We start from the raw sequence: 21,883 nt of genomic DNA on the forward strand, positions 1-21,883 counted from the left end.
GGCTGAGGTTTGGGGGGTAAATATATACGTCTTTGGAGGGTAATAACGGTGGTTGCAATGGAAATGACGAGAATAGTTGCATGGACCCGGTGTATCATGCACCCCACTCCCTTCTAAACCTCCAATTCAGAGCTTTTTAAATAAAGAATTTAATCTCTTTCTCAAAATTAAGAATTTTATTTAGTAGATGTTTTATTATTACATTAAGCCAACCACTTAATGCGTAAATAATATGCTTTTAATACTTGATAATTTTTTATTCCTTTATAATAAATTGATCGCATATTTGTATTTAACTTAAATTGATCTGGCTTAGAAATGGATGGATTCGTTTAATTCATTTATTAAACTATTTATATTCAAGCTGACCCACATAACCAACTTGATGTAATTTAAATTGTTCAAAACACATGATTACAACATTAAATTTAAGAATCTAAATTTTAAATTAATATTTTTTTATTTTAAATATTAATTAGTAGGAGCAGTTACGTGGTGGACCTTTATAGCTCCTACCATTCAACACTGTCTACGTGGCACTCTAGCAACCGTTAGATACAAGCATCACGTTAAGGTTTTTTTTTTTTTTGAGGCGGTTTGAGGACGTTAATTAATTATTTAAATTCGTGATTTGAATTCTATTGTGGACGTGTGTCTTTGTACGTCTTTATCGTGTTAGTTTGGATTTTTGTTTTTTGTCTTTATTATTGATAGATTTTGGGGAAAATGTACAATGAGCCTATAAACTATAACACGATTATAAGTAGATCCCTACACTTTAATTTTAGTAATTTTAGGGGAATGTTGAGGAAGATCCAAAAAAGCATGCCATCACATGTCTTATATATAATTTTATGCAATTTGAAAACACACATGAAATTTTCTTTTCTTTTGTAGTTATGATAATTAAGCATGAAAAGTAGATTGAATCAATTTTTATTTTTTATTATTTTTTGTGCAGAATATAAGAAATAAGTTTTTTGTATTTTAAATCTTTATAAGATTATATGCAGTACAAGCAACCAAAATAACTATGTTGTTATTACTTTGATTGAGAATAAGAGTCTAGTGTATTGTTGACAAAATTTATAGTGTATAATTGCTAAAATAATTACGAGTTCAGATATTTATTTGCAAAAATGCTAAAGTTTGTGGGCATGTATATTTTTTCCTCCTAGATTTAATTTAAGAAAGAAAAATATTAAAATATTATCTATACATTTAGGGATGTAAATCCTAAACTCCAAAATTTAAGGGTTAATAAAATCCTCATAAATTTTATTTTTTTTAAAAAAAGAGAGAAAAATGGAGAAATATGGGCCACGAGGACCCTCTAGATGTATGATCTACACCTACCTACTCTATAGGTGTATGAATAATATTGCTCTCAGAAAGAAATATGTACAGAGTGCTTCTGAATTTGCAATAATTTCAATTTAAACAATCATTTTTGTTATTTTAATATACAAAAAATAATAAAAAAATACACGGATGTTTACTTTATTCTTCAATTCTTACGTTAATTATTGAAACTAAAAGATAAAGAAATATGATTTTTTTTAATATATTTCAAAGTGTGACAATATTATATGCAAAATTTGCAATCAAAACAACTGTACAATAACTTAAATTGAGATGAACAATCAACTGAACTATTTGATAAAGTTTAGAAAAACTAACAGCCAAATAAAAAAGTTCTAATATGCAAAAGTGCTAATGTTTATTAGGGATTTTATAATTTTTTCACTTTCAATTTTATGTGGTAAAGAAGAAGGATATGGAGATGACACGTGGAATTGTTTTAAGAAAAAGATGGAGAGAGAGAGAGAGGTGCAGGTGCGAGTCAAAGATCGGCTGAGAACGTGACATGGGATAATCTGGAAGGATGCTGCGTTTCCGCAAACTAATTAATGCAACACGCACGTATCATAGACTTCTTTTTCAAAACGGTCCTATAAATTTTTTTCATTGAAAAATTAATTTAAAAATTTTTTTTGATAAACTTTTTTTTTTTTTTGTCATATAAAAACGACGTTGAGACTTTCTCTTAAAAACGGCGAATAGTTTACCGTCTTTATAAAGATAGTTAACGATTCAGCACTTTCTAATTTTTAATAAAAACGGTGAAGTATTCACCGTCTTTTTTTTATTTATTGTTTATTTTTATATCTTATATATAATCTTAACAATTATATAAAAATTTTAACAAATAAGAGACTTTTAAAATGCGGTGAACGATTTACTGTGTTTTGAAAAAAAAAAAAACCTACGTGGCTGCTACATGTGGGNTAGCAAAAGACTCTTTTTGCTATCAAGTTTTTACTTTTTGGATTAATTTCTTTCATCATTTCTAATCATTGGATTAAATATTATAACCTAATGGAGACTACTCAATTCTAGGGGACTACTCAATTCTAAAGACTAATATCATTCTAGCCCTCTCTCGCTCTTTCTCTGTCTCTATATATATACGTTTTATTCACAAAGAGAAGTAGCTTAAATCATAATATTTTAATGGCTAAAATAAGGTAATTTTGAAACTACTTGATTAACAGGTAATTAAATAATTTTTAAAAATTATAAAATTTAAATTTTTAAAAATTTAAATAATTTAAATTATTTTTAATGATGCCAATTATTGATTTGAATACTCCATAATTGAAAACTATATGAAAATAAATGACTCTATTAATTTATTCCATAAATATTCTAACTTTACTCTAGCATATGTACATTATAGAATTTATTATACATAGAAAAATATTTTAGGTTGACAAAATGTGTTACGTTAACAACCATGTGCCATTATTAGATTCTATGCATAAACTAATTAAACTTTCATCTTTTCTATTCCAATACATCAGCCGATTAAAAGAATAAAGAGAACTAATAACAAATAAGTTTTGAGAAATAATTTGATACTTTATTTTATAAAAAATAAAAAGATTTTAACCATTGATTAATGAAGGTTAAAAATATCATTTTATTACATAACAGGTTAAAAGGTTATTTGGTGTGAGGGTATTTTTATAATTAGGCAAAATTTTAAGAAAATTTTGATTAATATTCAAAAATTAGCATTAATTTTGTACTAATTTAAGCATTAATTTAAGATTTGATTGATATTTCAAATTTTAGGCATTAATTTTAGAAATTTTAGAATTCTTCTAATTTAGGCATTAATATAAATTTTAGGAAGTTTAGAAATAGTAATGTTTCTAAATATGTTGAATTTAAATATTTAATATTTAAATTTATAAATTTATTAAATTTAAATAAGAGAAATTTTGTGTTACTATTTTAACAAATTTAATGTTGATAATAACGAATTCAACATATTTAATTTGTTTAAGAAACTTTTAAAATTCTCTAGTTTATATATTAATTTTTTATCACAAAGTTAAAAAAATTTGAATATAGGGAAAAAAAATTTAAATTCAACGTATTTAATATGTTGTAATATTTTTTAATAAAATATCTATGAATTACGGATATCAATGTATATGAATATTCATAATTTTATCTGAATCCAAACCCAAACTCGGAAGCAAACATAGTGGATTTACCTATACTAAATGAATATAATTTTGGATATGGATAAAAANGACGATCGGCTCCGTTAGACTTGATCTAGAGTATTTGAAGTATCTAGAAAATAAATTTTGCGATTTTTCGATATCATTTGCCTAGTGATCGAAGTGGCTCAAAATTAACGGCTGAAAATAAAAATCTTACAAAATATGATAATATGACATTAAAATTTTAGATCGAAGTTATTGATCTTGTTTTATATGGTATAAAGAATTTTCTATCAAAATTTCATGTGATTTGGATATTTCTACACCGTTAAACTTGCAACCGGCTCACCACGGCCGTTAAAATTATTGATTTTGAGCCCCTTCGATCACTAGGCAAATGATATCGAAAAATTGCAAAATTTATTTTCTAGGTACTTCAAATACTCTAGATCAACTCTAACGAAGCCGATCGTCGATTCGAAAGTCCGAACATCGAAAACAAAATGGAAGCACAGAGGCCTCAGTGCTTCCATAAGCATACCAGCACAACTCTATATATATATATATATAGAGAGAGAGAGAGAGAGAGAGAGAGAGAGAGAGAATCTGGGATACTATCGATAATACCAAGCCTTTGGTGCTACCGAGTTTTCTGCCGTTAAATTTAATTTTATAACTATTTTTGCCCGTTAGATTATACTATTCAACCAATAACTTACTCAACCCTAAATATATATATATAGAGAGAGGGAGAGAGAGTTAGGCTGGTATACTATCGGTAGCACGGAGGCCTTCGTGCTGCCAAGTTATATTCAATGATGCGGCTTCCAAATCGATGATCGACTCCGTTAGACTTGATCTACACTATTGAAAATATTTGAAAATTAAATTTCATAATTTTTCGACATTATTTGACTAGTAATCAAAAGGTCTTAAAATTAATAATTTTAATGATCGATGTGATATATTTGTGAATTTAATGGTGTAAAACAATTCAAATCTTATAAAATTTTTATAATTTTTTTTCACTATTTAAAGTAAGATCAGTAATTCTGATCCTAAATTCAAGTTTTTTATTATCATTTTTTATGAAAATTTTATTTTCATCCGTTCATTTTTAGACTACTCGTTTGATAGGTATTTTTTGTTAGAATTTTATCCCGAATGAACTTGGGATAACTTAAGTAGCGTTTGGTTCTGGGATACGGGGATAAGGGGTTATCCCCTCTAGTCCCCAAACACTTTTTGGTGCCCCCCCCTCCTCCGTGGAATTGGGGTTGATTAGCTAAGCCCACCTCTATTTAATTTAAAATTTAAAAGTTAAAATTTAAAATTTTAAAAATTTTTAATTTATAATTTTAAAATTAATATTTATAATTTTATATTCTAAATTTTAAATTTTAAATTTTAAATTATTATTTTAATTATTTTAATTTTAAATTTGATATTTTATATTTGTAAATTTAGATTTGATTTAAAATTTAAAATTTATAACTTTAAATTTTTAAATTTGAGATTTACAAATTTAGATTTTAATTTCGAATTTTTCGATTTTAAAAGTTTTGAATTTAAATTTTAAATTTTAAATATAAAATTTAAAATTTTTAATTCAAATATAATAATTGGGATAATATTATTACTTTCTATTTATAACTAACCAATATTCTTCTTATTCCATCTTATCTATTCAAACGCTATTTTTTTTATTTCGAAAAATAACTCAATTTTTATTCAAATTTAAAATTGATCTATTTAATGTCTATACCTGAGCTCATACTTATTTCTGAGCTAGACAGTTTCTTACTTATTTCGGAACCAAACGAAATCTTTTATAGAGTCCAGAAATCGACCTCCACGTGTGCATATTTTTGAGATTTCTTCTTCGACCTCCTTAGAGTGGATTTCTGATGTGAATATTGGAGTGGAAGGGGCGGGGATCCGGAGCCCCCAGATTTATATCATTTAAGAAAAAATTTTCACCTGCTTAATTTGATTAATTTATATTTTATCTTACAAAAATAATGATCGATCCAACTTTCTTTGTACATCAGTGCATCTATGTATGAAAATAATATAACTTATTAGAATGCTTAGATAAATAAGGTCTAATTTGGCAACGCGGCAGTTAAAAATATTATTTTATTTTATTAAAAAATTTAAAAATATTTTAAATTTTTTTATGCTATAAAATTACAATTGCAACTGCCTCATTTGACAAATGCATGCCGCACAATTTTTTAAAATAAAATAATATAAAATTATTTTTAAAAATAGAAGTGTTAACATACTTGAAAGTACATGCAAATATGTTCAAAAGATATGATGACGTAATATATATCATGTTAAATTTGCAATAAATATAATTTTTTATTATTATAAGGCCAATTTGCATAAAAAATCCACTTATTTTGGTCTTTTGCAAAATCGGGCCATCTTTTTGGCTTTTGCAGATTCGGTCCGCTTTTTTAACAAACTGACCAAAATACCCTTATACCTTTTTCTCTTTCCTCTTTCTCTCTCTCCTCTTTTTTTCTCTCGTTCTTTTTTCTTTTTCTTCCCAGAGAGCGGCGAAGACGGAGCAGAAGTGCCCTTATACCTTTTTCTTTTCTCTTTTTTCTCTCGTTCTTTTTTTTCTCTCTTCCCAGAGAGCGGCGAAGACAGAGCGGCGTCGCCGCCGGCGCCCCCACCTTCCTCGCCTCCGATCCCCCTAAGGCCGGGCTGTGACTTTTTTTTTTTTGCATTTTTCTTTTCTTTTCTTCTCTGACTCTCCTCCATAGTTTCTGACGACGGCGCCTCTCTCGCTCTTCCCTGCCCTTCCCGTCTCTCCTTCTCCCTCCTTCTCTGCTGCCTCCGACGACAATGCATCTTCGCCGACACCGACGCCGACACCGTGGAGATCACTGCGGCGCTGCAGCCTCGAAGTGGGGGGTCTTTAGCGGCGTCGCAACCCGCACCGTGGCCTATTGCAAGAGGGTGACAAAAAAAAAAACAGAAAAAAAAAAGATAAAAATTTATATAAAAAAAAGGATGAAGAATGAATATTGGTAGTCGTTTAACTACAAAAAAATGTACAAGTTGCACTACTTAAGATGTAAACTGCAGCACTTTATAAATAAAAATTTACACTTTTTAAATAAAAGATTGAAACTCTTTGGAAAGATATTTACAAACTGTTACTCTCTTCTGTATTGCACTTTCAGATATAAACTGTCACCCAGTAAGATAAAAATTACACTCCTTTAAATGAAAGTTGCACTGTTTCTCTCTGTTCCGCCACGTTTCTACTCTTTGTTCGATCATTTCATCCTCTGTTACAACTATTTTTATCTTAAAACTCGCACCCTTCTTTAGTTATTTAAGAGATATTTAACTACTTATCCTCATTGTTGCACTGTTTCTCGCTCTTTAAGAGGAGTAAGACAGTGCAACAAGAGGAGAAACAGTGCAAGCCAAGAGGAGAAGCAGTTGATAAATAACTGTTAAAGATGTGTAGTTTAAAATAAAAAACAATTAAAGCGAATAAGAGAGAAATAGTCAACAAGAAAAAAAACTGCATACGCCATTTTATCTTGAAACCGCTACTCATATTAAGAGATATTTAAAACTTGGCTTCTCCTCTTTGTTGGCCTGTTGCCTCATTGATTGCACTGTTTCTCCTCTTAGAAGAGGAGAAACAGTGCAACAAAGGGAGAAGCAATATAAATATCTGTTAAAGAGTAAAAAAAAAAAAAAAAAAAAAAAAAAAAAAAAAAAAAAAAAAAGGGGTTTATAAAATAGTTAATAAGAGGAGATTAGTGCAGACAAAAAAAAATTGCACCCATTTAGTCTTAAATCTGACACTCATTTAAGAGATATTTATACTGGCTTCTCCTCTGTTGCACTGTTCTCCTCTGTTGAAACTGTTTCACTTCCTCTAAAGAGGAAAAACAAGTCAACACAGAGGAGAAACAGTGGGCAACCAACGAGGAGAAGGAGTATAGAATCTCTTAAAGATGGTCATTTAGAAATAAAAATAGTCTCGAGCCGGCGCCCGTTCGACCGCGCTGGCTGGCGCTGCGGCGACGGGATCGGGCTGGGGGTCCGCGGCGGACGCGGCGTCTCGACGTCGTCGTGGGAGAAGCAGAGGCGCTGGTCGGCGGCTTCTGCGCGGCGGCGGGAGGAGGGGCAGCGCCGACGGAGAAGAACACGCGCGGCGCTGGTGCCGGCGCCGGTTGCGCTTCCGCCTTCCGCTCCTGCGCCCTGCCGCTTGGCCTCCCCTTCTTCTTCTTCGCCGTTGTCTTCTTCTCCGCATCCAGCCCGACCCCGTTTGCCGCGGCCGCTGCCGCCGCGGCGACGGGATCGGGTTGGGGGTCCGCGGCGGTGGAGGAGAGGAGGAGGGGGTCGCGGGCGGTGGAGAGAAAGGTGAGGAGGGGGGCGACGGTGAAGAAGGATGGTGAGGAGGGAGGCGACGATGAAGAAGAAGGCGACGGTCCGCCTTTTTTTTTTCGGCAAGAAAAAAAAAAGAACGACAGAAACGAAGAGGAGAGAGAAAGAGGAAAGAGAAAAAGTAATAAGGATATTTTAGTCAGTTTGCTGAAAAAGCGGACCTAATCTGTAAAAACGAAAAAGGTGACCCGGTTTTGCAAAAGCCCAAAATAAGTAGATTTTTTATTGAAAAAGGCCTTATTATAATTCAATATTATTATAATTGAAATATACTTAGAAAATTTATATATATTAATACATGGCCGATTTTTTTTTTTATTGTTGTTGAGAGAGGAATGGTAGCATACCATTATATCATTTATTATTATTATTATTATTATTATTATTATTATTATTTTGTAAATAAATTTAGTTGAAAATATAAAGGAATAGACTTGGTACTTGAAACCTCGTATACCAACATATTTGTTTTTAATAAAGAAAATCATATGTAACTATAATGGCATAAACTTCTCGCCTTTTCCTTGTTTTTATACATTTCTCTTTATCAACAAATTTAGGTAGTGTTTATAGGAGGGAAAAAAGAATTTCTTATTTATTTAACAACATATAAAAGATTTGTTAATTTTCAAATTTAACAGGTTTGAAAAAAAAGAGAGGATGCGAGAGGATTTAGGATTTAAGGTTTCTATCTGGAGGAAGTCGAAAGAGATAAGAGTTTCTCATTTATTTAATACTATATAGAAACTTTGTCAATTTTCAAATTTATAAGATTTGAAAGAATGAGAGAATGTGAGAATGGAGAAGATTTAAGGTTTAAAATTCTCTCTTGAGAAAGAAAGAAAAAAGAGATATTCTAAAATTAGAAAAAAAAAATCATCACAACAATAAATTCATGATTTAGCGGCATTTACTCCGTAGTATTTATTTAAATAACGCTAATTAATATATTTAACAGTATTACTTGATAAGTGCAGCTAGATTTAATAATTTAGTCGCAATTTGCTATTAATATTATAAAATAGAATAAATTAGCAGCATAAATTAGTGAAAGCTGCTGAAGTTTTCAGTATTTTATAAAATATGACATTAAATGTAATAAAGTAGCAGCATTTATTGCTAAATGCAGCAATATTTGCTCCGCAATATTTATTTAAATTATGCCAATTAAAATATTTAGCAGTATTATTTGATAATTGCAGCTAGATTTAATTGTTTAGCGGCAATTTACTATTAATGTTGCAAAATAGAATAAATTAACAGCATAAATTAGTGAATGCCGCTAAATATAATAAACTAGCTGCACTTGTTACTAAATATCATTACTAATTAATATATAATTATTAATATATTTCTTTTTATTTAGAATTAAAAATTTTAAAATTAAAGTTTAAAATTTGAAACATATAATTTTAAAAATTAAACTTATAATTTAAAATTTAAAATTTTAAAATTTATATTTTAAATTTTAAATTCTAAAATTTTTAATTTTTAATTTTTAATTTTAATTTTAAAATTTTAATTTTAAAATTTTAAAATTTATTTTAAAATTAAAATTTCAAATTTAAAACTATTAATTTTGAAACTTAAAATTTGATATATGAAAATTAAAAATTTAAATTTAGTATCTAAATTTAAAATTTTAAAATTTTAAAAATTTAAAATATAAGACTTAAAATTTAAAAAATTAAAATATACATAATTAATAGTCACTAGGGCAAGTGGCAAAGGGCTTGGTGGTTGATACTCGAGGTCTCAAGTACGAATTCTAGTTGATTTATATTTCAAGTAAAGTTTATTTCTAAAAAAAATAAACAAAGCAGGTAGCATATAAAAAAAATTAAAAATTAAATTTGAAATAAAATTAAAATTTTAAAATTTTAATTTTTAAAATCAGATATTTGTATTAACAGCATTATATTTATGTGCCACTAATAAACAATTTAAAATTAGCATTTAATCTCTTTTAACGGTATGTTCCTAATGACACTAATTGATTTATATTGGCGGCATTTATTTTAAATGTTGCTAATACTTTTAGCAACATTGGTATAGTCAGCATTTAGTGTCATATGCTGCTAAAACTTTTAGCAGTATTTGTTGATCATTTAGCAGAATAAATTAATGTTACTAATGATTAATTTTCTAGTAGTGCCTTTTTGATATAAAAGTCAATGCGGAAATACCTTCTTTTTTTAAAAAAAATCTGACCCCTCAGGGTATGACAGATCCGCTACAAATATAGGGAGTCCACTGTTCACACGGACAGAGTCTCCTCTATATTTACACGGTGTCGCACAAGTATAAGATATACAATACAAGATACAATCATCACATATGAATATCTATATATTCATACACCATTCACATTCACATTCACATCTATCTATTTAAAATGTTTCCTATCCGTAAACTCATTTGAAACACTAAGTCATGAAAACCAATAAAACTTTTTAAAAATCGTTTCCCGCATCCTTTCCCATGAAGGTCAGTATTAAGGCAACGCTTCATTAAACAACATTATTCTCTACAATACCATTCAAAGCATTTGATCAGATACAATGTCAAGTTGATTAATTTTGCTTTGATTAACTTTTTGGACTTTAATTTAGGTTTAAATTTATACTTCAAAATAGTTCAACACTAGCTCTATAGCTTGTTTTATTTAAAGTACTATCGGTCGAAAATACTTAAACTCAAATAGTAAATATTTTTAGAGTCCGACTGCTATGCTATCTATAGCACCAAGCACTTGATGCTATCAAGTTTTCTGCCGTTAGATTAACCCCTTTAATTATTTTTATCCGTTTGATTATACTATTGAACCAACCATCCATTCAACCCTTGGAGGCCCACATCATCCTAACCGCACATTTCTCAATCTAATTAAGGGATAAAACACTAATAGCACCAACAACTTGGTGCTATTGATAATATTCCAGCCTAGTTCTATACTAATCACATATAGGGCCCTTCATTAAATTAACTCTCTAACTCCATTTGATATTTAGATTGCGGAGGTTACGCAATACACATTTCATATTATTTTCTTTTATATCTATGTTTCATGATCATCCGAGCTTAATCGCTTATTAAAACGAGCCGATCGAGCCAGCCTTTGTCGAGCCAAACACGGGCTATTCGACATGGATTTGTAAATAATACCAATTTAGCTAGTTAATAAAACAAGACCATGGTTATACAATTAAACCACCCTAATTTCATTGCCTAAGCTTAATTAAAAACCCTTAAGAATGGGTCAAACTAAACCACATCCACTTCATAAGAGAGAGAGAGAGAGAGTTTCCGAAATTGTAGCACTTGGCATGTGTGAAAGGGCGCAATGCGAGGGGAAATGGGTGATGGAGAGAACCCTTTTGACCCTGCTATTGTGTGAGTATATTGATACCAATTAATTAATTAATTAATTAATTGCAATTAAAGCTAATTTAGAATGTTTAGGTCTCTCTCTTTCTCTCTCCATCTCTTACACAACAACTATAAAAGAGATGCTACACCACCCCCACAAAGATCGAAGCTCCCCGGTTGGCCTTTTGGTCTCTCATCTCAACCAAGCACTATCGGGGTTCTTCCAATGGCCTCTCGCTAAATTCCCGTCATTATTCCCAAGGACAAGGTCATTTCTTTTCATTTCTCATGACACCATAACTCTCATCATCTTTTATAGAGTATAAAAGTATATGAGTATTTATATTTGTAATTTTTTAGCAGTCGAATTGTTTTAAGACTTATGCAGTATAGTTAACAATGTATTCAATTAAGTCTTTTTGTTAATACTGTATGGATGTTGAGACAATCTGACGATTAAAAAATTACAAATATATCAAACTCTTGTGCTTTTAAAAGTACAGAAGCTTATATATATATATAGAGAGAGAGAGAGAGAAAGAGAAAGGGCTCTATATTTTTTCGATGATTAGGCTTCTGAATCGACGATCCACTCCATTAAATATGATTTAGATTATTTAAAACTTCTAAAATATAATTTTATAATTTTTTAAAATTATAATAAAGTCCATCAAGTCGGTATAAAAAAAAGATCAAAATTAGAGTTATTGATCTTTATCTAGATAGTAAATAGAGTTTTCTATAAAAAATTCAACCTATTCCGATTCTTTACATTGTTAAAAATTATCAATTTGTAAGCTTTTGATCATAAGGTAAATGATGTCGAAGAATTATGAAATTTGATGTTTAAAAATTTTAAATGCACTAAATAATGTTTAACGATATGGATTGTCGATTCGGAAACTGTATTATCGCAAACGACTAATAAGTACGAAAGCGAATATACTCATAAGAGTATAGTAGCTGGACTCTCTCTCTCTCTATATATATTAGATAGATATCCTTTCGTTATATATATATATAAATTAGAGAGATATATTTTTGTTATACACTGCTTGAATATTATAAACAAATTCAAATTTGGTCTATAATTTGTAAACAAATTTGATATTTTTTTAAAGCTCTATAAATACCACAACTCTTTTTTCCCTTTTTTGCAGGTCCTTTTTTCTTTTTTCTTTTTTTTAAAAATTGGATAGAAAGAAGAGAGAAACAGAGAGAACCAAAAACCCAAGAGGGGAGAAACCGAGCTACACATACTCGAGGAAGAGAGAAATTTTATATAAATTTTTTTTAAAAAAAATACAAAGATGGCACGTGTCGCATTGTTATTGGCGGTCCTATCAGTGATGGGGCTCATGGCCGTGCATGCGGAGGATCCGTACCTGTACTTTACGTGGAACGTGACGTACGGCACGATCTCGCCGCTCGGAGTTCCCCAACAAGTGATCCTCATCGACGGTCAGTTCCCGGGCCCCAACATCAACTGCTCCAGCAACAACAACATCGTCATCAACCTCTTCAACTACCTCGACCAACCCTTCCTCCTCTCTTGGTAATTACTGTATATATACTTATCACCAAATTTATTATATATGCATGCCTCTCCTTGATTGCACCTAACGTAATTGATTAAATGCTTAATAACTAGTGTACGTTGAGATAAGTTTGAATTATAATTAATGACTTCATATTTCTTGCTGAGTTAATTTTACAAGATAAAATAACATACTATTTTTTCCTAAAAAAATTGATCATTTTAATGCTAAGACAATAAGAGAGGAAGGAGGATTAAATGTGAAATTAATTAATGTTTTCTTTATTTACAGGAACGGTATCCAGCACAGGAAGAACTCGTGGCAGGACGGGATGCCGGGGACCAACTGCCCGATCCTCCCCGGCCAGAACTTCACGTACCACTGGCAGCCCAAGGACCAGATCGGCAGCTACTTCTACTTCCCCTCCCTCGCCTTGCACAAGGCCGCCGGCGGCTTCGGCGGCCTCCGCGTCAACAGCCGCCTCCTCATCCCCGTCCCCTTCGACCCCCCCGCCGACGACTTCACCGTCCTCGTCGGCGACTGGTAACCTACCTTGCTAGCTACTTTCTAATTAGGAGTCTGACGGAACTCGAACTCATATATAAAACAGCTCTGATATTATTTTCTAAAAGGTTCGGCTGTTAGAGAACGATGTTTTTGATATTTTTGTGTTGAAAAGGTACACGAAGAACCACAACGTCCTCCGCCGCCTCCTCGACTCCGGCCGCAGCATCAACCGCCCCGCGGGCGTCCTCATCAACGGCAAGTCCGGCGAGAATGACAAGGAGCCGCTCTTCACCATGGAGGCCGGCAAGACGTACCGCTACCGCATCTGCAACGTCGGGCTGAAGACCTCCCTCAACTTCCGGATCCAGTCCCACACGTTGAAGCTCGTGGAGATCGACGGGTCGCACACCGTCCAGAACGTCTACGACTCGCTCGACGTGCACGTCGGGCAGTGCTACTCGGTGCTGGTGGCCGCCGACCAGCCGGTCGGGGACTACTACATCGTCGCGTCGACGCGGTTCATGAAGACGGTGCAGACCGCCACTGCAGTGATCCGGTACGTCGGTTCGAGCACGCCGCCGTCCCCGGTGCTCCCCGAGGCGCCGGTCGGCTGGGCCTGGTCGCTGAACCAGTGGCGGTCCTTCCGGTGGAACCTCACCGCCAGCGCGGCCCGCCCGAACCCGCAGGGGTCCTACCACTACGGCAGCATCAACATCACCCGCACCATCAAGCTCGCCAACAGCCGATTCCCCGCCGACGGCAAGCTCCGCTTCGCCCTCAACGGCGTCTCGCACGTCGACCCAGAGACGCCGCTCAAGCTCGCCGAGTACTTCAACGCCTCCGACGCGGTGTTCAAGTACAACCTCATCGCCGATGAGCCCCCCACCGCCGGCGCCCCCCTGACCGTCGCCCCCAATGTCCTCACCGCCGAGTTCCGCACGTTCATCGAGATCGTCTTCGAGAACCCGGAGAAGAGCATCCAGTCCTACCACTTGGACGGTTACTCCTTCTTCCCTGTCGGGTACGTAACACTATTAAAAAAGAGGAATAGCACGTATGGCTGTAGCTGAAAGCAGAAATAAGAGCGTGCAGTTAATATGATTGTTGGTGCAGGATGGGGCCGGGGAAGTGGACGCCGGAGAGCAGGAAGGGGTACAACCTCCTCGACGCGGTGAGCAGGCACACGATCCAGGTGTACCCGGGGTCGTGGACGGCGATCATGCTGACGTTCGACAACGCGGGGATGTGGAACCTGCGGTCGGAGATCTGGGAGAGGCACTACCTCGGCCAGCAGCTCTACATCAGCGTCGTGTCGCCGGCGCGGTCGCTGCGTGACGAATACAACATGCCCGATAACGCATTCCGCTGCGGCGCGGTCGTCGGGCTCCCGCTCCCTCCGTTGTACGTTTGAGCGCGGCGCCGTGAGCAACCAGCGAGCCCTGCCAAGAAGAAGAAGAAGATGATCTTATGTTTGGTTAATTTTGAAGCATGGTTGGCTGGTTGTGATGTAACCTGGAGCTCTCTCAATAGTAATGGAAAACTTTATTCAATTGATCTTTATATTTGGTTACTTTTGAAGCTTGGTTTGTTATTAGTAACTTAATATGTGGCTTGAATTTTTCCGTGAACATTGATATTAACACATTCAAATTTTTAGTCACATTTTATTTTTCCTTGAATCTGAATTTAATTATTGCTATCAATTTCAAGTTTGTTAATGGAATCACCTACATATCCACTTTCAGTTGTGTACGTAATTATTAACAAAAAAAAATGCTACATATATATACATCAAAAATGGATATAAATATTACTTTTTTTTTTCCCCGCTAATTTTATCATTTTTTTAATATTGAAAATTTGTACTCAACTTTTGGGCTTAGGAGTAGCAATTTTCAGACCATTATCCCTGGATTGCATTAAAATGAAGATATAGAATTTGGTGTGGAACTTTTAGATGCAGGCTACAAATGCTTGTAACAAGATTGGTTTGGGGTAAAGACTTTATATGGAATTTTACTAAAAATTTTTACATTACCATGTAAGAGGATAAAGTTAAAAGTTTAATTTTATACAGATCCCTATAAATATCAAAAAGCAAATGTATCCCTACAAAATTTAAGTTATAAAATTTATTCATTTAAAAGTTCTCTGGTTGTAATTATATCTTTCCAAAAATTCTTTGATTTGTAAATATATTCTTTCAAAAGTTTTAGTTCGTTCATATATGTCCCTATCGTTTGATTCATGATTAATTTTTTTAAAAATAGATGCATAAAATGACTATTTTGTCTTTATAAATTTACTCTTGTAAAAAAATTTATTTTTTTTCTCTCCTCACTTTTTGCCGCAGCGTATGCGGCGTACCTTATTTTTATCGCGATAGAGGATCTCGCCTTCGATGTTGCTGCCGTCAAGGCCTCATCATTGTCATAGATAAAGAGAAGAGGATGGAATGGAATTCAAATTATATATATAAAAGATAAGAAAAGTTATTATACCCCTTAATTATGGTTAACTTTTTTAACTCATGATTATTTAAATTTTAGTAACAAAATAATATATTTATAGACGGAAGGGCTTTTAAAGAAATAATCTGATAATTTAAATTTTATAAAAATAAATTTATTACGTAATACCTTTGAAAGAAGCCATATCCCATATACAATTATCCCCAAAAATGAATTACAATAATTTATTTTTTATTTTTTATTTTTTCATCACTTTTCCTCTCATATTTGACTTCGTCGTTCCGCAGGGCAAATTGAATGATGGCATTTTGGAAAAGTAAAATTATGAATAAATTTAATTTATGACGAATTAAATAAAAATAATTGAATGATGGCATTTTGGAAAAGTAAAATTATGAATAAATTTAATTTATGATAAATTAAATAAAAATAAATATTTACAGTCGAAAATAATTTTACCATAGCACAGCATTAATCAAGATCCAGCCAGTGCCGTCTCCGATGGCATTTTCCTTGTAGTACAGCTTGATCTGATTTTTTGTTAAAATTTTAAAATTTACTTAATGTTATTTTTTAATTTTTTCACATTATTTTTATAAATATATATTGTTGCCTATTTAATAAATAATGATATGATTTTGATAAGAATTATGCAAAATTTGAATATTATATACATCCTATTAGAGAGAAGAAGACAACAATCAACAAAAAAAAAAAAGGAGGAATCATGTGGATTCCTCTTTAAGGTAACACTTGCACCATATAGGATGTATCTTAAATCAATTTTGTTGTACCATGTAAAATAAAAAAAATTCTAACTAAAATTGGTACGATATTCATATTAAAATAACAATTTTTTTAAAAAAATGTATCGTACTAGTATGCAATATTGTAATGTGAAAGTTTTTTTTATCATACATTGCACATGGAATGTGTAATAACTGTAATAGAAAAAACTTTCAGTAAAGTTTAGTGACACGGCACGCCCCACTCCCATTGCGGGCTTAGCGGCCCATGGGCCATCCGAACCCGTTTTACACCCGCATCTCCACACGGATATATTCCAATCCAATTTTATTATATTTTGCGAGACAGTAAAGAGCCTAATCAGAAGGCATAATAATATAGTTACTTCATATTAAAATAAAATCTTTTAAAAAAAATTTCGTTGCTGTACTCACTTGAAATATTTAATATTTATTTATTTTTATATAAAATAACTGTTATAAAAATAACTTGTTTACGAGGAAAATGCGCGCATTTCTCCATATGCTTCTACTCTTAAATTCTTTTTGGGTCAAACGCGCCCATAGAGGAGGAATTCAATTGGATAGTAATCCTCCGCACAAAATAACTTTACACACCGCGATCACATCATTCATTTTGAAAAAAAAAAAGAATCTGAATTTTTTGTGCGTAGAGCAAGCACGATAATCATTAGAGACATACAATTTGGGCATTTGATGCAGACGAGCTCCGCATTCCTACCTCACATGGGCGGTTGAATCGTCCCGAGCACAGAAATTTTCACAATTTCTGCAACAAAAAAGGTGGAATCAACCAAAAGCATGGTGTTAGACAACCCTGAGATCTAAGATTCCTAAATTTTCCAGTTGCAAACACATAAACTACAATTACAACAGTTTGCAGGAATGGATTCCATCATTCATTTATTTGATTGTACATAAATTCGGAGAATATACACGAATTATCAAGTGACTTTCTATTTTCTTATAAAAATATAGTAGCAAAATAAGAATAAACCTTGGTGAGTTCTATATAGTCTTAAGGTTTGGTTGTAAATATTATGCTGGCTCTTGCGGCCGCATTGCATTCACAAAAGACAGCTAAAAGGGTGTCGAAAACTGCGTAAGGGTTTCTTTTTTTTCTTTCTTAAGAAACAAAATAAGGGCTTGTTAGGAGGTCTAAAACGAAAAAAGACCAGTTCTACCGAACTTGGTTCAAGAGCGAAGGTTATCACTTGTAGAGAGAGAACTGTTGAAGATGAGAAGCATCAGTTGCGCTGAGATGCTCGCACCCTGCAATCTTATCCCAAGGGTTTTTACAATGCTTCTGCAGTTCTGTGTACCTCTCCATGTTAAAATGGTGCTTCTCAAGCAGCTTTTTCTGTCTAGAAGTGAAGAGCCTTTCCATGAAATCTTGGTAAGTTGGATCCCGCGATGTAATTAGGAAATAAGCATATCCAACAAGAAGGCCGGTCGTCGTTGTGAAGAATGCTATTGGTTCCATGACATCCCATGAGAATTCCCAAAATGTGAGCCGAAAGAAGAGCCCGACCTGAGTGATGAGAAACCCTAACCCTGACCATAGAATTCGTCGGACCTGCTTGTGGGCAAGCTTATCGATCTCTTCCTTCTTCAATTGCAGCTGCTTCAGCTCCTCTTTCCTTGGATCATTTTCTGGTGTGAGCGCAAGGGGCACGGCTCTTCTCACCAAATCCACAACCTAGCAAAAGACACATATGGTTCCACATCATAAGCTTTGGAGCATAAGAAACAATAGGTAAAAACATAAATTTACTATATTTCAAAAGATTAAGTAACGGAAAGTTTCACAATGTTACAACATATTCCATTAAAAAAGTAAGAATTACTGTTAAGATATGGCAGAGAAGAGTCTTAAATCAAACTAAAGGTTAGGCAATAATTAATAATAATAATATAATAATAATAAATAAATAAACAGTACCAGCATATAAAGTAAACCGGCAATGGTCAAAAAAATGTGCACTCCTCGGACTCAGGCGAATAGTAAGTTTTCAACTTCGCTGGGAAGTTATGGTGTCATTTTATAATCCAATCTTTAAGATAATATGCTCTGAGCTTGGAGACTACTAAAAACTTTTAATGGCTTTTAGAAGTTAAGTTGTCAAAAGCACCACTCAGACTAGTAGGTGATCTGTCTACGTGCTTATAAGACAGATTGCTAGCGAGCACCAATTTGGCACCCTTTGATAGATTGGTGTACTATCAGGTTACTGCTTCGTTTTCAATATTATGACTACCATCTAGTAGCACTATTTTGCTACATATTGTTTCAGGAAAAAGAAAGTTAAATGAAAAGAAAAACAACAAGATCTCTCTGTGTAAATTATTTTTGGAACATGTGATAATCTCTTACTACAAGGACAAGAAGGTAAGAGTCAATAAGGATTAAATGGAAAAGGATAAGACCTCTTTCAAATAAAATTTTTATGGAACAGGGACACGTCACAAAATCTTGTTTATCATAACAGCACCGTATTGTTCCTTTTCTATGTTTCTCTCTTTTCAGTAATTGTTTTGGACGATACTTTGAGGAGATGACACAGGTAACTGGAACGTCTTGGAACCTGATTTCTTACAATAAAGGAAAAGTGAAACGTGTAATCTGCAATTTTTAGCCCACGCAAGAGAGTAAAATGCTAACATCCTCGACAATCATATATCCATAAATAAAGTACCCTATGGTAATCACTTACCACATCCGCAATGAATTATGGAAGTACTAACTTCCAGTAAAGGCCTTATCATCTCTTCACATTTTAGATGTCTGCCATCATAGAACAGATGGAAATCCAGAAAAAGAGAAAAACAAAACACTTGCCAAATTTCCATTCAAATATCAAGGTATATAGTTCATGCTAATGTTATGAGCATCACTTATAATTAGCCAGATGAATTGTTGAGCTTATCTTACCAAAAATCCATATATATGACATGAACTAAACATGGGAGATTTAACGCAAAGAGGTAATAAAACAGAAGGGAAAAAACATAAATATCAGCAATAACATCTGCCATTTAGATAAAGCGAAGTACAAAAGGCGGGGAAGAGGGGAAAAACGCCAAATATATACGTGCTTATGCTAGATTATTATTTTATTATTATTATTATTATTTTTACCAAGAGCAAGAAAACAGCAAGCTCCACAAACTACTTTAAGTACTTTCTGACAAACTTAACAGTATTAATTGCTAACCTTCAATCCTTTAATCTGTAAAACCAAAACATCACTAGAAAGCAAACACAAGAATCTGCTTCCAAATTGCCCTGAGAGACAACAAAACCCTTTTCCTGTAGCAGCAAGTGGAGGAATCTTAGTGGTCCACAAATATCCAAAACTTTATCAGAGAGATCTCTAACAGCTATCTACATGGACTGCATTCCTTCCAAGAATCAAAACTGTCAATCTCAAAATCAAGAGTGCCCAATGGCAAAACTGTGAATGTCAGCCAAAATCTATGAGCCTTGGAATCTTCCGTCTCGACCAGTCTTAGGGCCTGTTTGGTTGTGCTCTTGCTTCTAGCATTTGTGAGTTTTTGCTGCAGCGGGAAACATAAAAGTGATTCTGAGGACCAAAAATTGAACTTTTTCATACCGTGTCTCGGATAAACAGTTAGAGAAGATTTAATACAGCGCTTGTCCCGCTAGCACTTCTCAGACAACACTTCATCCAATAGCACTACATCACGCAGCAGGGCCGGCGGGCCCTTGTTCTGTTTCTCACTTCCTTAAACTTTTCCTTCACTATTGTAACAAGAATAATCACCAACTAAATTTAAATCCTTAACGAGCTGAGCTAATCAGAAGAAACAAGATAAGCAAAGCTAAATTCCGAGAATTCTAGGACGAGGAAACGAATCAAAATCTCAATTTGCCCGAACGCCCCACAAAAAGATTCAAACATTTTACTTCAAAACCCTGAATCAAGTTACCTGCTTATTAACTAATTGCAATCAAATAATGAATTCGAAGAGATGTTGAGGGGGTTTGTAGAGCTCACGAGCCACCTTGTCGGGGTGGAGGTAGACCTTGTCGCGGAAGAGGAGGACGACCCCGGCCTCGTCGAGGACGCGCGCGAACGCCTCCGCCTCCGCCCGCGTCCGCGCCACCCCGACCCCCTCGCACGCCGCAAGAAGCTCCGTGTACCCGATAACCTCCCCGCCCCCCTCCCCGAGCCGCCGCTTCAGCGCCTCCACGTTCACCAGCCGCATCAGCCTCCTCGCCTCCGCCGTCGTCACCTCCTCCCCCGCTCCGCCGCCGCTCGCCGGCGACGCCGAGGACGAGGAGGAGGAGGAGAGGGAGGTGAGGTGAATCCAGGGTCGTCGGATCGGCCGCTCCGCCCCCCATCGGCGCCCTCTAGGGCACGCCGGGGCCCCCGCCAGGGCCCTGAGGAGCGCGCGCGACGAGGAGCGCCACCACATTAGGGTTAGGTTTAGGGTTAGGGTTAGGGTTCGTGGTCACTGGCGGTGACCGGGAGAGGAGGTGATCGGAGACATTGTGGCGCAGCGGGTACGGTGTTTTTTTTGACCTTATTCGTGGCCATCATTGGAGGGGTGGGAGAGAGACGGAGAAATAACGGCGAGAAAACGGAGGGGCGTTAACGGCGTTTAGCGGCCTTCGTGTCCGAATAGGATATGCTCAGCCCCACCGTGATTGTAAGTTCCCGTAATCATTGGATCTCTCGAGCTAACTTTTTCATAAAATTTTCCATTTTTTAAAAAATTATTATATCTAATTATGTAACAACTTCCTCTTTTTGTTTTAATTAATTTTCGTGGTACTCAAAATCCAATGTAGTATCCTTATTTCTTTATCTTTTCTTTTCCTTTTTCTTTTTATTTCTTTTGAGTTGGTAAGCTAGCTGGGGATAAGGATGCCACGTGCACCTTACCCCCAAGCATGCTTATCACCTTAATACTTGTGCATAGTTTATATATAGTTCTTGAGCCTCTACGCATATAGTTCTTGAGCCGTACGTAGAGGAGGAGCTCGGGTGGTGTGGAGTTTCGTCGACGTCGCGCAGCGGTGCCGTTCGAGCGTGTGTTCGTCGTCGTAGCATCGCGAGGGGGGCCGGGCGAGGGTCCGATTCCGCCGTTTTTGTTGTCGCGCCGGATTGTGATTAGCGTTTGAGGTGGGTTACATCGGCTTTACTCCTAAGTTCTAATTGGCCGACATGTATAGATCTTGATTTCGGTAATTAATTTAGCTCAAATTCATGGACTATATGTAGATTGCGAAATCTGAATTTTGGAGCATATTTTATAAATTA

General features: G+C 34.6%; 2 protein-coding genes across 3 annotated transcripts; one reads left to right on the top strand and one right to left on the bottom strand.

The window, feature by feature from the left end:
• Positions 11,482-14,935, top strand: LOC109719227 (L-ascorbate oxidase homolog). The gene is made up of 5 exons (XM_020245776.1): positions 11,482-11,580; positions 12,473-12,867; positions 13,142-13,393; positions 13,530-14,378; positions 14,471-14,935. Exons 2-5 carry the CDS (start codon positions 12,623-12,625, stop codon positions 14,766-14,768), a joined length of 1,644 nt encoding a protein of 547 aa, XP_020101365.1. The 5' UTR covers positions 11,482-11,580; positions 12,473-12,622; the 3' UTR covers positions 14,769-14,935.
• Positions 17,094-21,163, bottom strand: LOC109719729 (calcium uniporter protein 6, mitochondrial-like). Of its 2 annotated transcripts, none has more exons than XM_020246521.1 (3): positions 20,619-21,163; positions 17,810-18,294; positions 17,094-17,364 (listed from the first exon to the last, which is right to left on the bottom strand). In XM_020246521.1, exons 1-3 carry the CDS (start codon positions 21,033-21,035, stop codon positions 17,313-17,315), a joined length of 954 nt encoding a protein of 317 aa, XP_020102110.1. In that variant the 5' UTR covers positions 21,036-21,163; the 3' UTR covers positions 17,094-17,312. The 2 variants fall into 2 exon arrangements, with proteins under 2 accessions (XP_020102110.1, XP_020102111.1); XM_020246522.1 differs by having other exon boundaries at positions 17,098-17,364; positions 20,622-21,157.

This window comes from Ananas comosus, linkage group 13, assembly GCF_001540865.1.
Source record: "Ananas comosus cultivar F153 linkage group 13, ASM154086v1, whole genome shotgun sequence".
Lineage (NCBI taxonomy): Eukaryota > Viridiplantae > Streptophyta > Magnoliopsida > Poales > Bromeliaceae > Ananas > Ananas comosus.

What these genes read in the sequence shown, in the direction of transcription:
- LOC109719729 (XM_020246521.1), bottom strand. Translation starts at nt 21,035, where the DNA reads ATGTGGTGGCGCTCCTCGTCGCGCGCGCTCCTCAGGGCCCTGGCGGGG. An exon ending in ACCTCCACCCCGACAAGGTG is followed by an intron (nt 18,295 to 20,618) that starts GCTCGTGAGCTC and finishes GTCTTTTGCTAG; the next exon opens with GTTGTGGATTTGGTGAGAAG. An exon ending in CAACAGTTCTCTCTCTACAA is followed by an intron (nt 17,365 to 17,809) that starts GTGATAACCTTC and finishes TTTTTGTTGCAG; the next exon opens with AAATTGTGAAAATTTCTGTG.
- LOC109719227 (XM_020245776.1), top strand. Translation starts at nt 12,623, where the DNA reads ATGGCACGTGTCGCATTGTTATTGGCGGTCCTATCAGTGATGGGGCTC. An exon ending in CAACCCTTCCTCCTCTCTTG is followed by an intron (nt 12,868 to 13,141) that starts GTAATTACTGTA and finishes CTTTATTTACAG; the next exon opens with GAACGGTATCCAGCACAGGA. An exon ending in ACCGTCCTCGTCGGCGACTG is followed by an intron (nt 13,394 to 13,529) that starts GTAACCTACCTT and finishes TGTGTTGAAAAG; the next exon opens with GTACACGAAGAACCACAACG.